Raw genomic sequence first — 19346 nt, forward strand, 5'->3', positions numbered from 1 at the left:
TGGAATATCTACACCAACACCACATAGAACACTGCTACTGTGGAATATCTACACCAACACCACTGAGACACAGAACTCTGCTACCTTGGAATATCTACACCAACACCACTGACACATAGAACACTGCTACTGTAGAATATCCACACCAACACTACTGAGACATAGAACACGGCTTCTGTCAGAGTGTAGAGGACACTAGTAGATATTTGGTTATATTTTGTTGACATTTTTAATAATTACTGCATGGAGCAATTGCCCAGTCAAGTTGAGAGTGCTCATATTTATAGAGCCTGTTAGATTGGGGCGGCTCTCTCTACAACCGGCCTTCAGTGGATGGGAAGTGAGGACGCTCAAGATTATCCTGAAATAGAGACTGTTCCTGCCTCTACTGAGCTCAGAACCTCCACACACACACACACACACACACACACACACACACACACACACACACACACACACACACACTTTAAGTGTCATTGTATAACCAAGGGTAGTCTGTGTAGCTGAAGTAGGCTGTTGAGTCTCCCTGCTTGTCCATGGAAACTACACTAGCATGACGAGGACACTTAAGTGATAAATATACATAAAGTGTCTGTGTGTGTTTGTGTGTGTGCGTGCGTGCGTGTGTTGCGAGATCCCTTTTTTGGGGTTTAGGGCTTTCAAGCCTGTTTTAGCCAGGCCGCTATGTTGGCATGAAAGATTATGATTATAGAGATTTGCTGCTTTCAGTAGTTAGCCCCAGTGCACCCAAAGGTCACATCCACTACTTAATTGGACTACATGAGAATAGAACAGGACACACAGATACAAATTGCCACACAGACACACTTCCCCATAATTCCATCAAGGCCATGTTAGTCCCCAGTGCAGATGCCCAGTAGTGGATCATTGGAGACATCTGTCCATCCTGTCCCCATCAGCAGCCATGTGCCTCCCTCCCTCCCTCCCTATCCGTTCAGATGGCACAGAGAGAGAGGAAGACTGGTGCCAGGGGACTGCAAAGCTCTTTAATATGTTATGCTCCATGTGAGCCCTGCTGTTCTGGACTTAACTCTGACCGTGTGACGGAGAAAGCAAAGTCACTATGTCAAAGTAACTGCTAAATGTGCCCTCCAATCCCTTACAATTTGCTTGCCCTATTTATGCTACAACAAACACACACAGGCACAGACACACTAACCTCCTCTGTGCAGCCACTGCCGTGAAATGATATTCCGTTTAGAAAAATTGGGATTAAAATGTGTTTTGACCTTGTTACTGGAGGGATGCACACACACACACACACACACACACACACACACACACACACACACACACACACACACACACACACACACACACACACACACACACACACACACACACACACACACACACACACACACACACACACACACACACACACACACACACACACACACACACACCAGAGGTCTTACCTGTTTTTGAAAAGTACCAGCCCATCATTATCTTTCACAGGCATAACTTGTACCATACACACACAAACACACCTCCTCAATAAGGTGTTTAAAACAAATAAACCCACAGGTCATCCACCTTCCTTTTCAGTGTAGTTTCAATGGCAGCCAATTGACAAGGGTCCCCCTGTATGTAGACTGAATGTGTGTGTGTGTGTGTGTGTGTGTGTGTGTGTGTGTGTGTGTGTGTGTGTGTGTGTGTGTGTGTGTGTGTGTGAGACGGTAGACAGCAACACATGAGGACCACTTCACACCCATGGCTCCTCTCCCCTCCTGTCCTCTCCTCTCCTTTCCTCCCTCTCTCCCCTGTCAGAAATGTATTCATGTAATTAAGCTGCTAATACACCGTCAAGGAACTGGCTAATTCAGCAAGGAGGAATTAAAGGAATACGCAATGACTCATTAGCCAGCGGAGATGTTTTGTTGAGCATTCTCAATAAGGAATTTGGAATGCAATGAATCACTCCATGGTGTGAAGCAATTTGTCAGTCTATATCACACAGGCTATATATAAAAATGTACTCATACGTGTGTGTGAGAGAAGAGAGAGAGAGACAGAGAGTCAGAGAGAGAGTGAGAGAATGTGAGAGAGAGAAAACAAGAGAGAGAGACAGAAAGAGAGAGAAAACAAGAGAGAAAGAGAGAGAGAGAGAGAGAGACAGAGAGAGAGACAGAGAGAGAGACAGAGAGAGAGAGAAAACAAGAGAGAGAAAGAGAGAGACAGAGAGAGGAACAGAGAGAGAGACAGAGAGAGAGTAACAGATGTAACAGATGTAATCCATTTCAAACAACCTGCCAGTGTGATAAAGGATGGCCCATTGTAAACATTTAGGTACTGTGGGCAAGATACTTAATTGCAATCAATGTTTATTCTGCAGCAAGCATAAAGAGGAAACTCCCCAACGCGCCATCCAGCGGAGCGGCCTATGAAAATGCTCGATATAGCAAAAAAAAAAAGAACATTAGGGACAGACAGCCTATAAAAGCAGCAGTTTTGAAGGCGTGACTAGAAAATGCCAGCCTTTACCAAATGCTTAATAGCCTGAGCATGAAAACATTCCACTGCTCATTGACACTCAAATTGGACTCTTTTGATCTGCTGTCTATGACACAGACACATATACATACAGATTGATTTGCTTATTTAAAGACATTAGCAATATAAAGGGAATTGGGGTTAGTGGACTTTCCTGGTGATATTCACTGCTATTATACATGATTCTCTCCATTTCTCTCCATTTTTCTTTCCATTTCTCCATCTTTCTCATCCTAAAAGGAGAAGAAAGGAGGAGAGTGCTTGGGCAGACGTGGGAAAGCAGTAGATGTTAGGAGAGCTGCAAGCTGCAAGGCTTGAGCCATGGAGAACTCACGTTTCTGATGGGCTAACTGTTTGGCAGGTCTGATTATACTGGAGGGAGGGAGGGAGGGAGGGAGGGAGGGAGGGAGGGAGGGAGGGAGGGAGGGAGGGAGGGAGGGAGGGAGGGAGGGAGGGAGGGAGGGAGGGAGGGAGGGAGGGAGGGAGGGAGGGAGGGAAGAACAGGGTTCAGTCAGTGGTCCTGGTCCAGCCCTAGATGAAGTGGATAATTGAGTAGGGAACAAACACCGCCAACCAACCTCGGAAGCCCCCTTTTGAAAAGAAAGAAAAGCTAGAGAGAATGATGGAGTGAGAGAGAGGGGAGAGGGAGAGAGAGGAGAGGGGTGAGCGGGTTGAGAAGGAGAGAGAAAATCCTAGCTTCCCTCGGGGGGAAAAATCTGCTATTGAAAAGCTATTAAACTTGCATTTAGCAGGATTGATTGGAAATGAAGAGGCCTATTAAAAGAGAGGGACAAGAGGACAATAGCGCGTCTCTGGCCGCCGTATGTTGCCCTCCTTTCACCAGCTTTTCTTTCCCCTGGAGAGCCCCCAGCCTGTCTGTTTAAGCACTCCCACCCAGAGAACCATTGGAGAGGGGCTTAGCACTGAGTGAATAGACCCCTCTTTATCTTCCCCCTGGCCCCCCCATTCTCCTATTGAAAGAGAGAGAGAGAGAAAGAAATAGAGAGAGAGAGAAAATAAAAAAAGGAAGTAAGGTTCTTTCTTTTAAGGGAAAGGGAAAGATAAAGCCAGCCCGCTCTTTCTCTTCTCTACTTAGCCAACCAACTCTGTTCTCTCTCAGCCCTCTCCTCTCTTCATATCTCCCCCAATGGTTTAGCTCTACCTCTGGAGGGGAGCCATCTACTTCCCCTGCCAGTTGGGTTTGTAATACTCAATCTCCAGCATCGTGTGTGTGTTCGGTGTGTGTGTGTCCCATCCTTAAACACAGCAATGGAACAGACAGAGGCAGGTGTCTTGGTTGATGTTCAGCAGGCTCAGACGGATGCTTCCCCTGGGACACTTAATGAAGTTTTGATTGTTTAACATCCATTTTAACAAAAAGCTCCCCCAAAGAGTGGCAGATTTCTCTCCTCCGCAGTGTGCTTGTTTCGTGTCACCGCGCGGTGGCTGCCATATGGTCTGGGGAAAGAGTTAAATAAGTCATGAGGCAGCTGACTCTTCCTGCTCATCTCAGACACCATGTTAAAGGGAAAATACATCTTCTCAGCCTCCTCCATCCACCCCATGTAACAACATGGCAACACGTAAACAACAGAATGAACAGGCCAGTCCATTATGGGGCCAGGCTAAATAAGTAACGCTATTAGACTATATCATTACATGTTACTCATCAAACCCCCGTTCTTCCAACAGCTACCCAAGCAGCCTACTTTTCCCAGCAGCCCCAAGACCAGGTAGTGGTGTCTGGCCAATCGGTGACTCTGCCCTGTGTCATCGTGGGGTACCGAGGAATGGTGCAGTGGACCAAAGACGGCCTGGCGCTGGGTGGAGAGAGAGATCTGCCAGGTATCTGATCTGACCAACATGTTTCTGTGTGTCTCTCTCTCTGTCTCCCCCCTCACTAGCTCTGTCTCCCCCTCTATCTCTCTGTCTCCCACCCTCTCTCTGTCTCGCCCTCTCTCTCTCTCACCCTCTCTCTCTCTCTCTCTCTCCATTTCTCTCTCTGTCACCCCATCTCTCTCTTTGTCTTTCTCTCTCTGCCCCCCCCCTCTCTCTCTCTGTCTCCCCATCTCCCTCTTTCTGTTTGTCTTTCTCTCTCACACTCTCGCTCCCCTACTTCTCTCTCTCTCTCTCTCCCCTGATCAATTCATGGTCTCATTAGGAAGCCTTGGCTCTCTGTCTGTCTGTCTACTCAAATTAATGGAGGTGGAGAGAAACAAATATACTGCAGACAGCCTCTCTACCGCAAACAGACAAAGAGTGTTTAATTTGTTGTTTAGCATTTTGAGGCTTTTGTACCAAGGTGAATAATCAATTGGCTGGTGTCACGCGCTGACATTTAGCTGTGTTCTGGACTAGTGGGAAGGTGGAGAGGCTTGGTGCTGACCTTAGACACTAGATCTTGATTTTGTCTGTGCTTTAAAGGACAGTCAGTCGCCTCACGCCCCAGTCTCACATGTAGCTGCTGCCTTCCCCTGGCCAGTCTCACGCTGCTCAGCCAACTGAACAGCTCAGTGTTTAACCAGGGGTGGTGCAGCACCATTTCCATTTATGTCTTGAAGGCCTCTGGCGTTTGTTTGTGGCGTGAGTCTGTTCATTTTGCAGTCTTTTCATTCCGGTTTGGGTTTGTTGTTCTGCTGTTGGTTGTTGGGTTTGTTTTCGTGTTTTCTTTCTCATTCTCTGACTCACTGTATTCCTTGTGTTGGCTTAATGCAGGGTGGACACGCTACTCCTTAATGGGCGACCCGCTATCAGGCGAGCACAGCTTGATGATCGACTCGGCAGAGCTGGCGGATGACGCCGTGTACGAGTGTCAGGCTACGCAGGCCGGGCTGCGCTCCCACCGAGCCAAGCTCACTGTTCTAGGTAAGATACACAGCTGCTGCACACACACCACAAACGGGCACACACAGGGGAACACACACCCTGATCTGCACAGCAGCCCTCCAGCCAAAACCTGCAGGTTGGCTCTACAGAGGGAGATTGTCAGGCACCCATCTTCATTATGGTTCTGACAGTCACACACACACACACACACACACACACACACACACACACACACACACACACACACACACACACACACACACACACACACACACACACACACACACACACACACACACACACACACACACACACACACACACACACACACACAAAATGCTCACGGTTTCTATGTCTTGAGACTGTTTATGACATCACCTGCTGTTATCAGCTTTCACAAATAACACCTGGAAAATGTACTTACTGCCGTATATCAGCCCTGTAAATATTTTTCAAACCCAGCAGAGCCAGCAAAATAAATAATTTCCCTTCAGTATCGATAATCAAGACTGTGGAAGTCTAGGATAATGTGATTGCTGCAGTCACAAATGACTTGCATGGACACTTAAAAGTCAAGTTCTGCACAGTTAGCACATTTTACAGTGAGTCACAATATTTGTCAACCGTGGGGCAGCTTTTACATTGACGCAATGTGAGTGATCTACATATTCACCAGGCATCCAGAGGTGGGGAGAGGAGGGTGGTGGTGGAGAGAGGGATGGCGGAGGGGAGGGTGAGAGGAGAGAGAGCGGCCCCTCGTGGGACTCCCAGACAGTGAAACACTGCTGGCACCTGGTGGCCGATGGGGGAACAGGTTGCAGCACATTCATTAGTCTTTACTGAACGTCTCTCTGATGATCTAGCAAATACACCCAACAAAGCAGAGAGACAGTTACAGAAGACACTGGAGCCCCAGCTCTATACACCAACAACTTGGCTAGGCTACTGTACTGTCTCCCCACTGCCCTGCTTGTTTCGGTCATTTTATGAGCTCGTTTAAGCAGCGAGACGAGGGCGAGAAGAAAAGGCAGCAAATGAAATGCTGATCATGTGAATTCTGACGACCCATGATGAGGAACACTTCAACGACCACGCGCCTCTCAAGAGAGCACAGTGCAGCACAGTCAATGGAGATCACACCCACATACACACACCCACATACACCCACACAAACCCTGCTTCACAATGCCCGCACCGCACAGCACAGAGTGGAGGTGGGCGAGGATGGACTGTTTGATTGGTTAGCGTGAGCCACCTCCGCAGTCACACTGACCTTAGCCTTTGTGGACAGAAAAGGCGGTAGATGTTGTTTCCTCACGCCTTGTAGAACGTCCGCATTAAGAGAGGAACAAATCAAGCAGGGACCGGGGTGTGTGTGTGTAGGCCTGTTTCGAGAACACAGATGCACAGAGGCTAGAGTCTTGAAGTGTGTGTGTGTGTGTGTGTGTGTGTGTGTGTGTGTGTGTGTGTGTGTGTGTGTGTGTGTGTGTGTGTGTGTGTGTGTGTGTGTGTGTGTGTGTGTGTGTGTGTGTGTGTGTGTGTGTGTGTGTGTGTGTGTGTGTGTGTGTGTGTGTGTGTGTGTGTGTGTGTGTGTGTGTGTGTGTGTGTGTGTGTGCGTGGAAATCAATGCAGCCAGATGAGACCAAAGCAATCCGGCGCATTCAAAGGAGTCAACGGCGGGAGAGCAGCCAAGGGAGTCGGCATGGAAATTAAAATCACCTAGCACTCGGATTCCATTAGTGTCCGGGCCGCGGTGGCGGAAAGACCTCTGACAATTCAGATACACACACACACACAGAAATTGGTTCAGCGGAGGGAGCAAGAGAGAGAGAGATAGATAGACCGGGGCGCAGGCCCGCTGCTGTTTACGTCTGCCGTTATTGGCTGGGGAGATAGACGCCTTCATCAGGGGTGGCACGCTCTGCTTGCCAGCAGCGTGTGCGAAACCATGCAAATAAATGAACAAATAAGCAATTCAGATGAAACATCACTGGGCAACAGTGGGAGTAAAAGAGAGTACTAATGCCAGTCTCAATGTTAAGAAGGAAAATGAAATAGCTCTTCTGTTTTTTTCTTCTCAAAGCCAAATGTTGTCAGTTTCCATTCCAGTCTACAAAGTAGAAACACACCTCGCGAACCAACACGATGATGAAAGAATATTGTTTTCTCTGTGTGCAGTGGATGAATTGATGCAGCGTTAACACATCACATTAATCTCACTAGATGTTCCTCTCATTCAGAAGCTCTGTACTGTAAAAGGAGCTTTCAGTTTGGTGGGTTGTTTCTCTCTAACATGAATGCGTTGTGTTTCCTCCTTCTCTCCCTGTAGTTCCCCCCACAGACCCGGTGGTGGAGGGGGGTCCTATCATACGTGTGAAGGCCCACACACCCTACAACCTCACCTGCCGCGCCTCGGGGGCCAAGCCTGCCGCCGAGATCACCTGGTACAGAGACGGAGAGGTCATGGACACGGCCATATACTCCAAGGTACAGAAAGACTACAGCACAATCAGATAACAGGTTGGGCCAGGGCAGGTTAGAGAGAGCAGGGCCATGCCCAACCTCATCAGGATCCACTAACACCCACACAACACCAACACAGCACAGCAGAGTACAGCAGAGCCCATCTCAGCAGGTAAGGCAAGGTACATCAGCTACTCAAAATGCAGCAACTTTCTCTCAGGGCAGAATACAGAAGCCAACACTTCCTTTTCCGTTTCTCTGTTTTCTATTTCTCTCTCTTTCTCTCTCAGGACTTGTTCTTTCTCTCCCTACCTCCCTCTCTGCAGTCCCCCTCCCCTTTTTCACTCATACCTGAACCCCCTCCTCTCTCCCCTACTCCCCCTCCCCTCGCACTCTAATGCACCGACACTACAGTATAACTGGAGCATGCCAAAGCTCAGACAGGCATGAGCGTTTGATACAGTAGAATTTCTGCCAAGGAGAAATCACCCACAACAATGCCAAAACACAATGGGGGGATGCGCCAGAGCGTGAACCAGCCGCAGCAGGGAAAGAGTCACATTTGTCATGCTCTCTGACCACGCTAAACTATGCTAAACGACACATTTAAGGAGACTAGAGCCCACAGTGGAGAAAAGGAGGGGCACAGGAAGGGAGAGAAAGAGATAGGGAGAGAGAAAGTGGGAGTAAAATAAAGAAGGGTGGGAGATACTGAGATACAGTTCACTGAAAGAAAGAAAACGGGTGCTTTTAGAGAGGAGGAAGGCTAGAGGAGGTGAGTGGGAGGTAGAGAGGGGGAGAGGTGGCTTGGGGCAGAGTGAGGGGTGGTGACAGGGAGTGATGCGACTCGATCTAGCGTAAAAATGCTTTTTGTGTCTGGCTGAGGAAGTGATTCATTGATTCAGCTGTCTGTTTGTCCGTCCATCCAGGGAATGGGCTCTGCTCTGCCCTTGCCCTTTTCCAGAGCTGCCTGTGAGACAACCCTCCCCCGGTCCCCCCTCCTCACGGCTAAGCCCAGAAATACAGACACAGACACCTCTGCCATTACTGCACACTGTCTGACAGCCCTGTGTGTGTGCGTGTGTGTGTGTGTGTGTGTGCGTGTGCGTTTTTTTGTGTGTCCTTCGAATGCGATGGGTGATATCTCCAGAATCTACCCCTTTCCTCACTTAGGAGTATTGATTCCTGTGAGCAATAAATAGATCTCAAAGATGATGACAAACAAGGAGCGCTGACTGGGAGCACTCTCAGAAATGTGGGAACAGCACATATCCCCAGGCGCATCATAAAATATATGATTTAACTGCCATGCCAATGGACTGGATGGCAATTTGAATGCCTCACACGTCAGAAAGTTAGGTCCCGCAGTGTCACACAGACACCTAGAGGGGGAAGACTCAGCAGGGCCTTACATGAGGCTACACCTATTCTATACCTTACTTCCCTACTTAAACCACCAAAATATATTAATTCATGGATCTAACCCAAGAGGTGAAATAAGGACTCATAACTCCCTCTGCATGTTTAACAGCTGTCTCTTGTCTGTCTTGACCATTGAGATGTACAGTAAACATCGTAGATGTCTTATCTCCATGTCTCTGGTCTGTCTCTCCTAGACGCGGATGGCGGATGGGAAGAGGGAACTGGCTGTCAGTATGCTTCCTGTGGTGCCGGAGGACAAGGACTCTGGCCGTACCTACACCTGCCGCGTCCTCAACCCTGCCGCCCCCGCTGGACTCCAGACCTCGGTCACCATCAACGTCCAGCGTGAGTGTCCTCAGTGACGCTTAGTGTCCCCTACAGTCATCCAGCGTGATGGGGGACACACCTCGGGTACAACACTCTGTAGTGCCCTCGTCCTAGTGATGGGGACACACCTCGGGTACAACACTCTGTAGTGCCCTAGTCCCAGTGATTGGGACACACCTCGGGTACAACACTCTGTAGTGCCCTAGTCCTAGTGATGGGGACACACCTCAGGTACAACACTCAGAGGATGGAGAACTCAGTCAAATACATTCAACTACCAACTATCACACTTGCATACTACTTAATATGTACTGATGTATTGTCCATGGACACTAGTATGCTATTGTGGATACTAGTGTGGATATTGGGACATAGTCCTATAGGTAAAGTTTATAGTGACAAATATACTGCCAATAACGACTAGGTAGTAGCCTATACACATATATCATCTATAATATATTTATTTATATACTTTAGGCATTAGTTGAGGGCTTTGGTTGAATAAATACATTTCACCCAGCACCACTTTAGAGTTAATGGAAGAGTGGTTAGTTCTGCCTGCCTGCACATGCACTCGCTCACCCTTCAATGATTCATACACTAACCTCTCTGTGACAAACACACCCCCCTTCATATAGGTCCTAGCTCAGTGACACATACCTCCAGTGTTCCCAGAGCTTCCTTTAGTACTGTTGTCCTGTTCCTTCTCCCTTGACTGACACATATTCAGCCTTCATATACTGTAGAATCCTCCATAGTGATAGATACGACACATACTATGTTCACCTCTCAGTAATGTTGTGTGCTCCCCTCCATCCTGCAGACCCCCCATCAGTGACCCTGTCCGTCCAGCCCCAGACTGTCATGGAGGGAGCCAAGGTTCTGTTCATCTGCTCTGCCTCTGCCAACCCTGAGATCACAGGATACAGGTAAAAAACAGCACCTCAATCTTCACTTTGTTGGGTTCATTTCTTTCATTGTGTGTACTGCACTATTATGGAACTATTATCCTTTTAGTTGGTCCAGTTTGGACTTTATCATTATGGCACAACTCAAAATTATCTAGTGATCCAAAGTGACATGGTAACCCAATATCTTCTGGTAAACCAAAGTGATCTTGTAACCCAATGATGTGGTAAATTGACCTTCCAACTTTATGTGAGCTGGTAAATTGACCTTCTAACCCTATGTGATGTGGTAAATTGACATTCTAACCCTATATGATGTGGTAAATTGACCTTCTAACCCTATGTGATGTGGTAAATTGACCTTCTAACCATATATGATGTGGTAAATTGACCTTCTAACCCTATGTGATGTGGTAAATTGACATTCTAACCCTATGTGATGTGGTAAATTGACATTCTAACCCTATGTGATGTGGTAAATTGACATTCTAACCCTATGTGATGTGGTAAATTGACCTTCTAACCATATATGATGTGGTAAATTGACCTTCTAACCCTATGTGATGTGGTAAATTGACCTTCTAACCCTATGTGATGTGGTAAATTGACATTCTAACCCTATGTGATGTGGTAAATTGACATTCTAACCCTATGTGATGTGGTAAATTGACATTCTAACCCTATGTGATGTGGTAAATTGACATTCTAACCCTATGTGATGTGGTAAATTGACATTCTAACCCTATGTGATGTGGTGATCTGGTGGTCCAGGTGGTCCAAGGGAGGAGTCCCCATCTCGGAGGCGAACGGGGACAGCCTGGAGGTGACGGTAGACCACTCGTACTTCACAGACCCTGTCTCCTGTGAGGTGTCCAACTCAGTAGGCAGCACCAACGTCAGCACCCTGGTGGATGTACAATGTGAGTGGAGCACATCAGTGTATCATAGTACTGTACTAGTAGCCTATAGTGTAATCCAAGTAGTGTGTCTGTGAACACGTTCACCCTCGTCGCAGGAGTTATCGTGTCTTTGGAGGATACTGTGTAATGTGCTTTTTGCTTTGAAAATGCCTTAGGGGATATGCTAAAGTCATAATGAATGGTGAATAGGGGCTGTATTAGTTCTGATGGTGTCCTGGGCTTCTCTACAGTTGGTCCCAGGCTGCTGTCGGAACCCAAGCCCATGAACGTGGACATTGGGATGGACGCTGCCTTCACCTGCACCTGGACAGGCAACCCTCCCCTCACCCTGGCCTGGACCAAACAGGGCTCCAGCGTAGTAAGACAAGTAGCTCAATCAATACTTATACTGTGTGTGCGTGTCTGTGTGTGTGTGTGTGTGTGTGTGTGTGTGTGTGTGTGTAATGAGAGAAAGCCCTCAGACATCAGAGCTAAACCTTCAGAGGCAGTGTATGTGATGATTGTCAGGTTCTCACCCTGCTGAGAGCAGGGGAGGTGACACTCTGTCATAACAATGTGACCACTAAATCAATCACATCCACAGTTGAGACACACTAGTTAAAAACCAGCCGACACATTTCACATCCCACTCCGAGAACAGCTTCTCAAACCGCTCCTCAACCCGGACCAAGACACAACACAAAGAACATCCAGGGAGGATTATGTGAGGTAGCTTACAAACAGCACAGTTCCACCTTTAGTTTGCGTCATCCTGGTTCAAGGTCTCCCACCCCACCCCAGGCAACACTATCAGCGCTATCTCCAGGGAGCCTCTCTCCCGGTGTTTCATCGGATTTCAGAGGCAGCTTTTGCTAAAAACGCCACCGCTAAAGAGAAGAAAGCTGCAGGCCAGCAGGCGATGCTGTAAAAGCCATGCTGTCATCTCCATCTCCCAGAGTGAACCAACTCTCTCCGGAAGAAAAAAACAGGCAGTGCTCTCTATCCACACACACCGCGGCCACCACGCCTCACACAGCTACCAGTAATGGATTCATTAGGTTACTCTATAATTGTGGTTGAATAAAACAATGGAGAGTGGGAGTGAAAGGACGGAGGGAGGGAGAGGAGGGGCGTAGAGGGAGAGTAAATTGATTAATCACAGCTTGATGGAATGGTGGGATCAATGAGCTAACGAGTGCGCAAGTGTAGAGCGAACTGTAGCAGCCTCTAAAGGCTACGGCCCACTCACACCATGATAACGTTATGCTCTGCTGGCAACGTTTAATTAGGACAATCTCCACAGCAGCATGGTCACTCCAGAGGAGCCTGGCTGTAGCTGGAGTCAGAGCAGCAGTGGCTGGAGTGCTTAATGTCTGTGACTAAAGCCACAGCGTTGTCACCACCATTAAATTAAACTGAAACAGAGTGTAGGAGCTGGAGAGACTGTACGTAGGGCCACATCCGTGCTGCTGCAACAATGGTCCCAATGAACTGCTGCTAAAAAGACACTCACTCTCTCCCCTCCCTCTCCTCTTATCCCTCCTGTCCACCCCTCTCTCTCTATTTTCCCCTCTCCCTCCCCTCCTCGCTCTCCTACCCCTCCTCTCCCTCCGCAGGTGCTCAGTAATGGCAACACCCTGCAGCTGAAGGCTGTCACCCAGGAGGATGCTGGGACGTATACCTGCAAGGCCATCGTCCCCCGCATCGGTGTGGCTGAGAGGGACGTCACGCTCACTGTCAACGGTAAGTCTCATATGAGTCTCAATAGTCTGAAAATAGGGCTAATTCAATAGCACTTTCAACATGTTTTTGGTTGACTTTTAGATGTAGAATATTAAAGATGCACATTTGGTATTATCTATGTAGAATGTTTACTCAAGCATAATGTGTCACCCATCTGACAATGCATCTGTGTTTAATATGTCAATGTCTCAAAATCTCCCTCTATTTCTCTCCCCCACATCTCTCTCACAAAAACACTTTCTCTCTCTCTCTCTCTCTCTCTCCAGGCCCACCTATCATTACAGCGGACGCCACACAGCACGCTGTCAAGCACTCCAAGGGCAAGCTAGAGTGCCTGGTGGGAAACAGCCCCCCGCCTGACAAGATTGTAAGTGAGCCTCTTGTCTTTTCCTGTCTTTCCTGTTTCAATGTTGTGTGTGTGTGTGTGTGTGCGTGCATGCATGTGCTCACGCACACAAGCGTGTGCACATTTAATACACACTGAATCCCCCCACCTACACACACACACACACACACACATCATCATCTCTTCACCACTCAATGGGGATGAGAGAGGGAGAGAGAACAGAAAGGTAACTAGACAGGGGGGGGGGGCCTTCTGCAGGCTGCAGCCAAACCACATGGCTCAATTAGCGCTGCATCCATCAGGCCTCGGTGGGCTGACCCCGTTGTGACCCTGGGTGCATGGGCAGCTCTGACAGAGGCTAATTAGGGTCTGAGTGGGAGTGAGAGGCAGGCACCCCGTAGACCTTACCTAGCAGCAGGAGAGAGGCTTCAGCACCGACAGGAGTATCCTACACAGCCTCACAGGTCTGGCAGGGCTTACCTCCAGGGAAAGACGTAGGAGGCAATTTATACCTACGGCCCTTAGCAATGTCAGCCAGGTGGATGGAGAGGGAGGAAAACAGAGAGAGGGAAAGAGAGAGGGAGGGCGGGTGGTTGGTTAGAGGGTACCTGTGATTGATCTAATCATGGGAAGTACTGGTTGATCTGAGCTCTGACAGCGCTGCTAGCCACTCACCTGTTGTTCATCTCCCATCTTTCTCACTAGGTGTGGACATTTGGAGACGTGACCCTCTCCTCGGGCTCCTCGGGTCGTTTCTCTGTCCAGACGGTGACCAGCGACCACGGGGTCCTGTCCTCCCTGGTCCTGTCTGAGACCCTGGCCCAGGACTTCCAGCTCCGCTACAACTGCACCGCATGGAACCGCTTCGGCACAGGCACCGCGCTGGTCACCCTCAAGGAGCAAGGTACGGGTAGGAACTGGACAGGGGTCCTTATTATCTATCATCTCACACAGTCAGCATGACCAGTCTCACTAAGACGAGCACTGTGGAGAGACGGTGCTGGGAAGAGAGAGGGGTTAGATGAGGTCAAAGTAGAACTCCAATTGAGTGCTTATCTTAATTATACTATTTTAATCAATATAATTTAATCAGCAGATGGTGGGCCTTAATGAATACATTGGGCCCATAACATATATCGATCGGGGACTAAAGTCAATTAGATCAGGCCACAGGTGTCCCAGGGCCGAGCCGCCGGCGGTCCCTAAGCTCCCTCTCTCTCTCTCTAAGTGTGTGAGAGCCACCCTCTTCAAATTTACTTAAACCACAAATTACTTACTCACACACACACATATGCACACACAAACACACACTATGCACACTGGAGTTGGCGGAGGTAAGGAAGGAAGGCCTTTGTTGCAGTAGACACCAAAAATAAGGTCCTCGCCAGCAATTTACATCAAGGCAGCTCAGCCGGGGTCTCGGGAGAGTTGAGCGGTGCGCCGTATCTCTCTCCTGGAATCTCTAATTAGATTACTGTCTATTGCTTCATTGCATGTCAGGCCTTGTTACCCTTCTTCCAGAGAGATTAGACACAATAGCCGAGGCTGTGGGGACGCAGGGGACTCTAAGTGTGTGTGTGCATGTGCGTGTGTGTTTCTGAGGGACCATGAGGCTTACTGCAGATGAATTTATATAGGAGCAGGCGTTGGCAGAGATTAGTTGGGGGGGAATGAGTAGAGTGGCGTTAGAAGAGGAGACTGGATCTGGTCCTGCCTGTCTCTGATCAGTAGCAAGATCCTGACACTTCTCTCTTTTCCTCTCTCTCGCTCTCTCTCTCTCTCCTCAAAGAGGCCCTGCCCATGATGATCATCATTGGGGCGGCGGTGGGCGGAGGGTGTGTCCTGCTCATCTGTGTCGTCACCCTGGTCTCTCTCTGCTGCAGGCACACCGGGAAAGGTGAGGTCGAAGGTCAGATATGGGCCATACTGGGGTTGGGCTATATTCCATGTCAATTCACCCTATTCAAGGAAATGAATTGACATTCAGTAAATGACTATTCACTCAATATTTTTCAATCAATGTGAACTGACTGAATTGAAATAGAACTGACCCCAACCCTTAGCAATGCATGGCTAGTTTCAACTTCATAAAAGGAGCACAATCAAATCCATTTCTATAAAGGCAACAGGCATGAAAAGCAGTTTTAGAATCGTTTCTAAATCACCTGTCTCTTTTGAATCCTTACAGGTAAAAAGTGCACACGCCTCTCAAAGAGTGACATCAGAGTTCAGATTGTGCACAGCGACCACAACGCTACCCGTGGCAACGATGATGAGGAGGATGTCAAGGAGCCCATGGTAAATGCCTCCGTTCAATCACTTTCAGTAGGTTTTCAAATACCTTTTCTTCTTTATATAACAGATATGTGATGATACACAATACAGTCATTTTGTCGTGCTCATGTTTGTCGGAGTCTAAGATGTTCCACCTTTGTAATTGTAGGGCCTGTTGTTTCCCCCACAGGCCCCCAACAGCAGTGAGTCTCCTGGGACGTCCCGGACGGAACACAGTGACCTACTGGAGGAGGACGAGGACGAGAGGTCCGACATCAAGGTAAAAACCGTAAGGAGAAACACTCACTTATACAATGTCTATACAATTTACATGCATGGGAAAAATTGCAAACATTTGTTGAGCATTGGTTGCATGTGCTGTTTTGCTGGGTGTTTTGAACATTTTTGAAATCTCTATATACATACTGTATCTTTAAAAGCGGTTGAACAACCTAACACCCTGTTGTTATTTCCTCTCCCCTCAGGACCCCACTAACGGTTACTACAACGTGCATGCTCACGAGGACCGGGTTATCCGCAGTGGTTTCTCAGATTACGTGCCCAACCCCCGTCCTGTCTACACGCCATCCCAGCTGCCCTCCCCCAGCCCGCTCTTCGGCCAGCACACAGTTGTGGCAGCCACACAGCCCCGCATCTACGACTTCTCCCACCGCTACGCCACCACCACAGGGGCCCGCTCCACCTACGAGCAGCAGCAGGCAGCGGCAGCCCAGCCCGGAGCAATCTACCCCACCGACCCCGTCTACAGCGGCTCTGCCTACCTGCCCACCGCCGCCACGTACGGCCGAGCCTTCACCAGCTACGTCAAGCCCGCCTCCTACGAGAAGGTGGATGCCTACGATCAATCGGACCAGGCCAGCAAGGTGTCTAGTTCCTCCCGTTTCTCATATGCATCATCGCAGGTCTCCTCCCAGCAGTCCGACTATGGACGGCCGTCACAACGCATGCAGACTCACGTCTGATTGGACAGCGGAACAGGGGGTGGAGCGCGGAGGGCCATATAAAGGGGAAGCATTGGTCATCTCTATAGGAGTTGTGGCCAGACTAACATGAGGAGAGAGGACTGGATGGCTGGTCCTTCTGGACATGTTTTGGAAGGAGATGTAGGTGACAGGGATTGCCTTCCTTATTTGTTATTCAGTTGTCATTCTGCGATTGAATGGTCCCAATGGAGCCCCAATGGAGTCAATGATTGTGATGTGCCACTCACATTCCCCATCAATAAATAATCTACTACAGTGTCTGCTACTTCAGAGATGAGCCTGCTATTCTGTCCTGGCACTGGTTTTGTTTTACCAGTGAGGGGATGGGAGGAAGGCAAACTGGAAATCACCAGACAGGAGCATCTCATGACTTTGGGTGGCCTAAACTAACTGGATTCTGGAGCATAGCTAACATTTCTCAAAAAGAACAGACTGCTCAGACAAATAGAACTTATAACAGACTATGAACAAAATAAAAAATACAGATGTCTTCGTTTAAAAAAAAAAAAGAAAAGTCAACACATTGTGGTCATTTGGTGTTTGTCGGCATGTGAAAGGAGTTCTAAGCACATTCGTGTCTCTCTATCCATTTAAAGAAGCCTGAGCTCCACAATGGCAGCCATAAACCGTTCGGCAAAACAATACGTTTGGCTTGTGTGTGGGTTATTGGGAAGTGAAAGCAGAGTGAGGTATGGAGAGAATGTGTATCCTAACCTTCGCCTAATAGAGAGACAGCCTGTGTGTTATCGTTCTACCCTGGTGGACAAGAAAAGGAAATGGAAAAACCCAAAGATGGTGAGCTACAGTACATAGCAGTGTATTGAAAGAGTTAGGGATAAAGATGAATTCCTCTGAGTACTGTATTACTTCTGTGTTTACCAGATCGCAAAATGGAAACTATTTCCAGAACAATCAGAGAATGTTGTTTGTAAAATGGTGGCAATCTTGAACTTGAATAATCTCAAGGTGCAGTCTCAACTTGAACAGGCTAAGATGGGTTCTACTTGTGAAACTGTCCCTCTTCAGACACCATCCACACTCCAGTCATGACACAATCAAGTAGCTTCAATATGTTTACAAAAACACAGTACTACCCTGAAATACTGACTAGATCAACTGTACAAATGGGTGAAGAAGCCCCATTCTTTCTCTGTTGCATGCAGATGATGTGTCTAGTGAAACTCTTCAGCATTTCTTTTCCATGTCCATTATGCTTGTTTGAGAGACTGCTTACTGCACCTGGCTCAGTTGCATTCCGGTTCTGGACACTACTGGAACCCTGTACTGCCATTTTGTGTCGAGAGCCGCGCTACCGGTCAGTCGGCCCAATTGGAGAACATACGTCTCTAAGTGAACCAAGTGATTTCAAAAAAGATCATCGCTCGTCTTTATTTTTATATAAGCCTTAATGTACAGCTTGTAAGCTGCTTTACTGTAAAGTATCTTTATATTATATATACACATAAATCTATATCTTGATTGATTTTATTTGGGTCCACAATTTTTCTCTTTCTGTTCCGTTGTTCATCAATCACTGAATGCAGAAAGAGGAACTATGCTTTTTGGGAACACAACTAATTGCCATTTGTTGGTTTGGTTCATTTTGTTTTTTAATTATGTATTAAGGATTTTATTTGCTAAAAATGAGCTATTGTTGCTTGTAACTTTGTACACATATTTATATTTAAATAAAACCATTTCAGATAAAGACCAGCGTGGTTTGAGTACTGTACTGTACGTTGGCACGGTGAGGAGATGCTGTGTGTGTGTGTGTGTGTGTGTCATGGGAGAACAGGTACAAACAAAGCTGCTTATGTACCGAAGTTGATGAATACATAAATTAGAAGAGCTGTCTATGTTGATTCTCCTATTCCCGTGGTGGAGCGTCGCTTTTAATGAAGACAGATGTGATTGTAGATCCCCCCACTGTCTGTGTATCCACCTCCCTACACCCACACACCCAGCTCCCCTGGTAACAGGATATTGCTGTGACAAATCTAGGTATAATGTGACAATATCAGCTTGTCATGTCACCTCGGTCTCTTGTTACATCTCGTCTCCAGGTAGACATGCTAGTCACGGCAGGGAGGAGACGAGTGCTATGAGAGCTCCACATTCACTACAGGCTGCTGTGTAAAGGGACATGACCCCACAATAGACTCAGATAATACTTACTATGCAATACCTATTATAGAGACACAAATCGGTCAATTACAAAATGGAGGTAATTGACATGCAGAAGATTCAGGTAAAGTATGTTTATTGTGTAGGATTCATAAATGTTATATTTTTTTGTATGCCTCATTTTTATATATCTTCAACCTATAACAATTAAAATCTCTTCAGCACTTCATCATTTACAAACATAATGGAGATCTTTGGGTTTTCAAGTCACAGTAAATGTACAAATACAAGCCAAAATAGAGAGTGAAAGAAAACCAATGAAGAATCTGAACAGTTAAAAGCAGGACCAGGATTGTCCAATAAGAAGTCCACTGTTTGAGAGGGGTGAGAAGAACTCATTGTGTTGCTCCGTGCAAACAGCTAAAGCCAATTGATTTTCTTGAGCTGCCGTACGTAGGGGAGTGAAGACCCGCATCACCCTCAGCTCAACGGGCAA

General features: G+C 47.6%; 1 protein-coding gene across 24 annotated transcripts in view; it reads left to right on the top strand.

Moving 5' to 3' along the window:
* Positions 1 to 18434, top strand: part of kirrel3l (kirre like nephrin family adhesion molecule 3, like) — a 58469-nt gene extending 40035 nt beyond the window's left edge. The window contains exons 2-15 of one of the 24 annotated variants that reach the window (XM_014201457.2): positions 4207 to 4359; positions 5230 to 5379; positions 7670 to 7827; positions 9420 to 9570; positions 10376 to 10481; positions 11223 to 11380; positions 11611 to 11747; positions 12976 to 13102; positions 13369 to 13469; positions 14154 to 14358; positions 15238 to 15357; positions 15637 to 15773; positions 15892 to 16011; positions 16208 to 18434. In XM_014201457.2, the coding sequence (XP_014056932.1) occupies positions 4207 to 4359; positions 5230 to 5379; positions 7670 to 7827; positions 9420 to 9570; positions 10376 to 10481; positions 11223 to 11380; positions 11611 to 11747; positions 12976 to 13102; positions 13369 to 13469; positions 14154 to 14358; positions 15238 to 15357; positions 15637 to 15773; positions 15892 to 16011; positions 16208 to 16705 (2321 nt within the window). In that variant the 3' untranslated portion in view covers positions 16706 to 18434. The remainder of the gene's footprint in view (positions 1 to 4206; positions 4360 to 5229; positions 5380 to 7669; positions 7828 to 9419; positions 9571 to 10375; positions 10482 to 11222; positions 11381 to 11610; positions 11748 to 12975; positions 13103 to 13368; positions 13470 to 14153; positions 14359 to 15237; positions 15358 to 15636; positions 15774 to 15891; positions 16012 to 16207) is intronic. The other 23 variants (XM_014201467.2, XM_014201465.2, XM_014201472.2 and 20 more) reach the window with 23 other exon arrangements.
* The last annotated feature ends 912 nt before the right edge of the window (positions 18435 to 19346 follow it).

Source organism: Salmo salar, chromosome ssa05, assembly GCF_905237065.1.
Source record: "Salmo salar chromosome ssa05, Ssal_v3.1, whole genome shotgun sequence".
Classification (NCBI taxonomy): domain Eukaryota; kingdom Metazoa; phylum Chordata; class Actinopteri; order Salmoniformes; family Salmonidae; genus Salmo; species Salmo salar.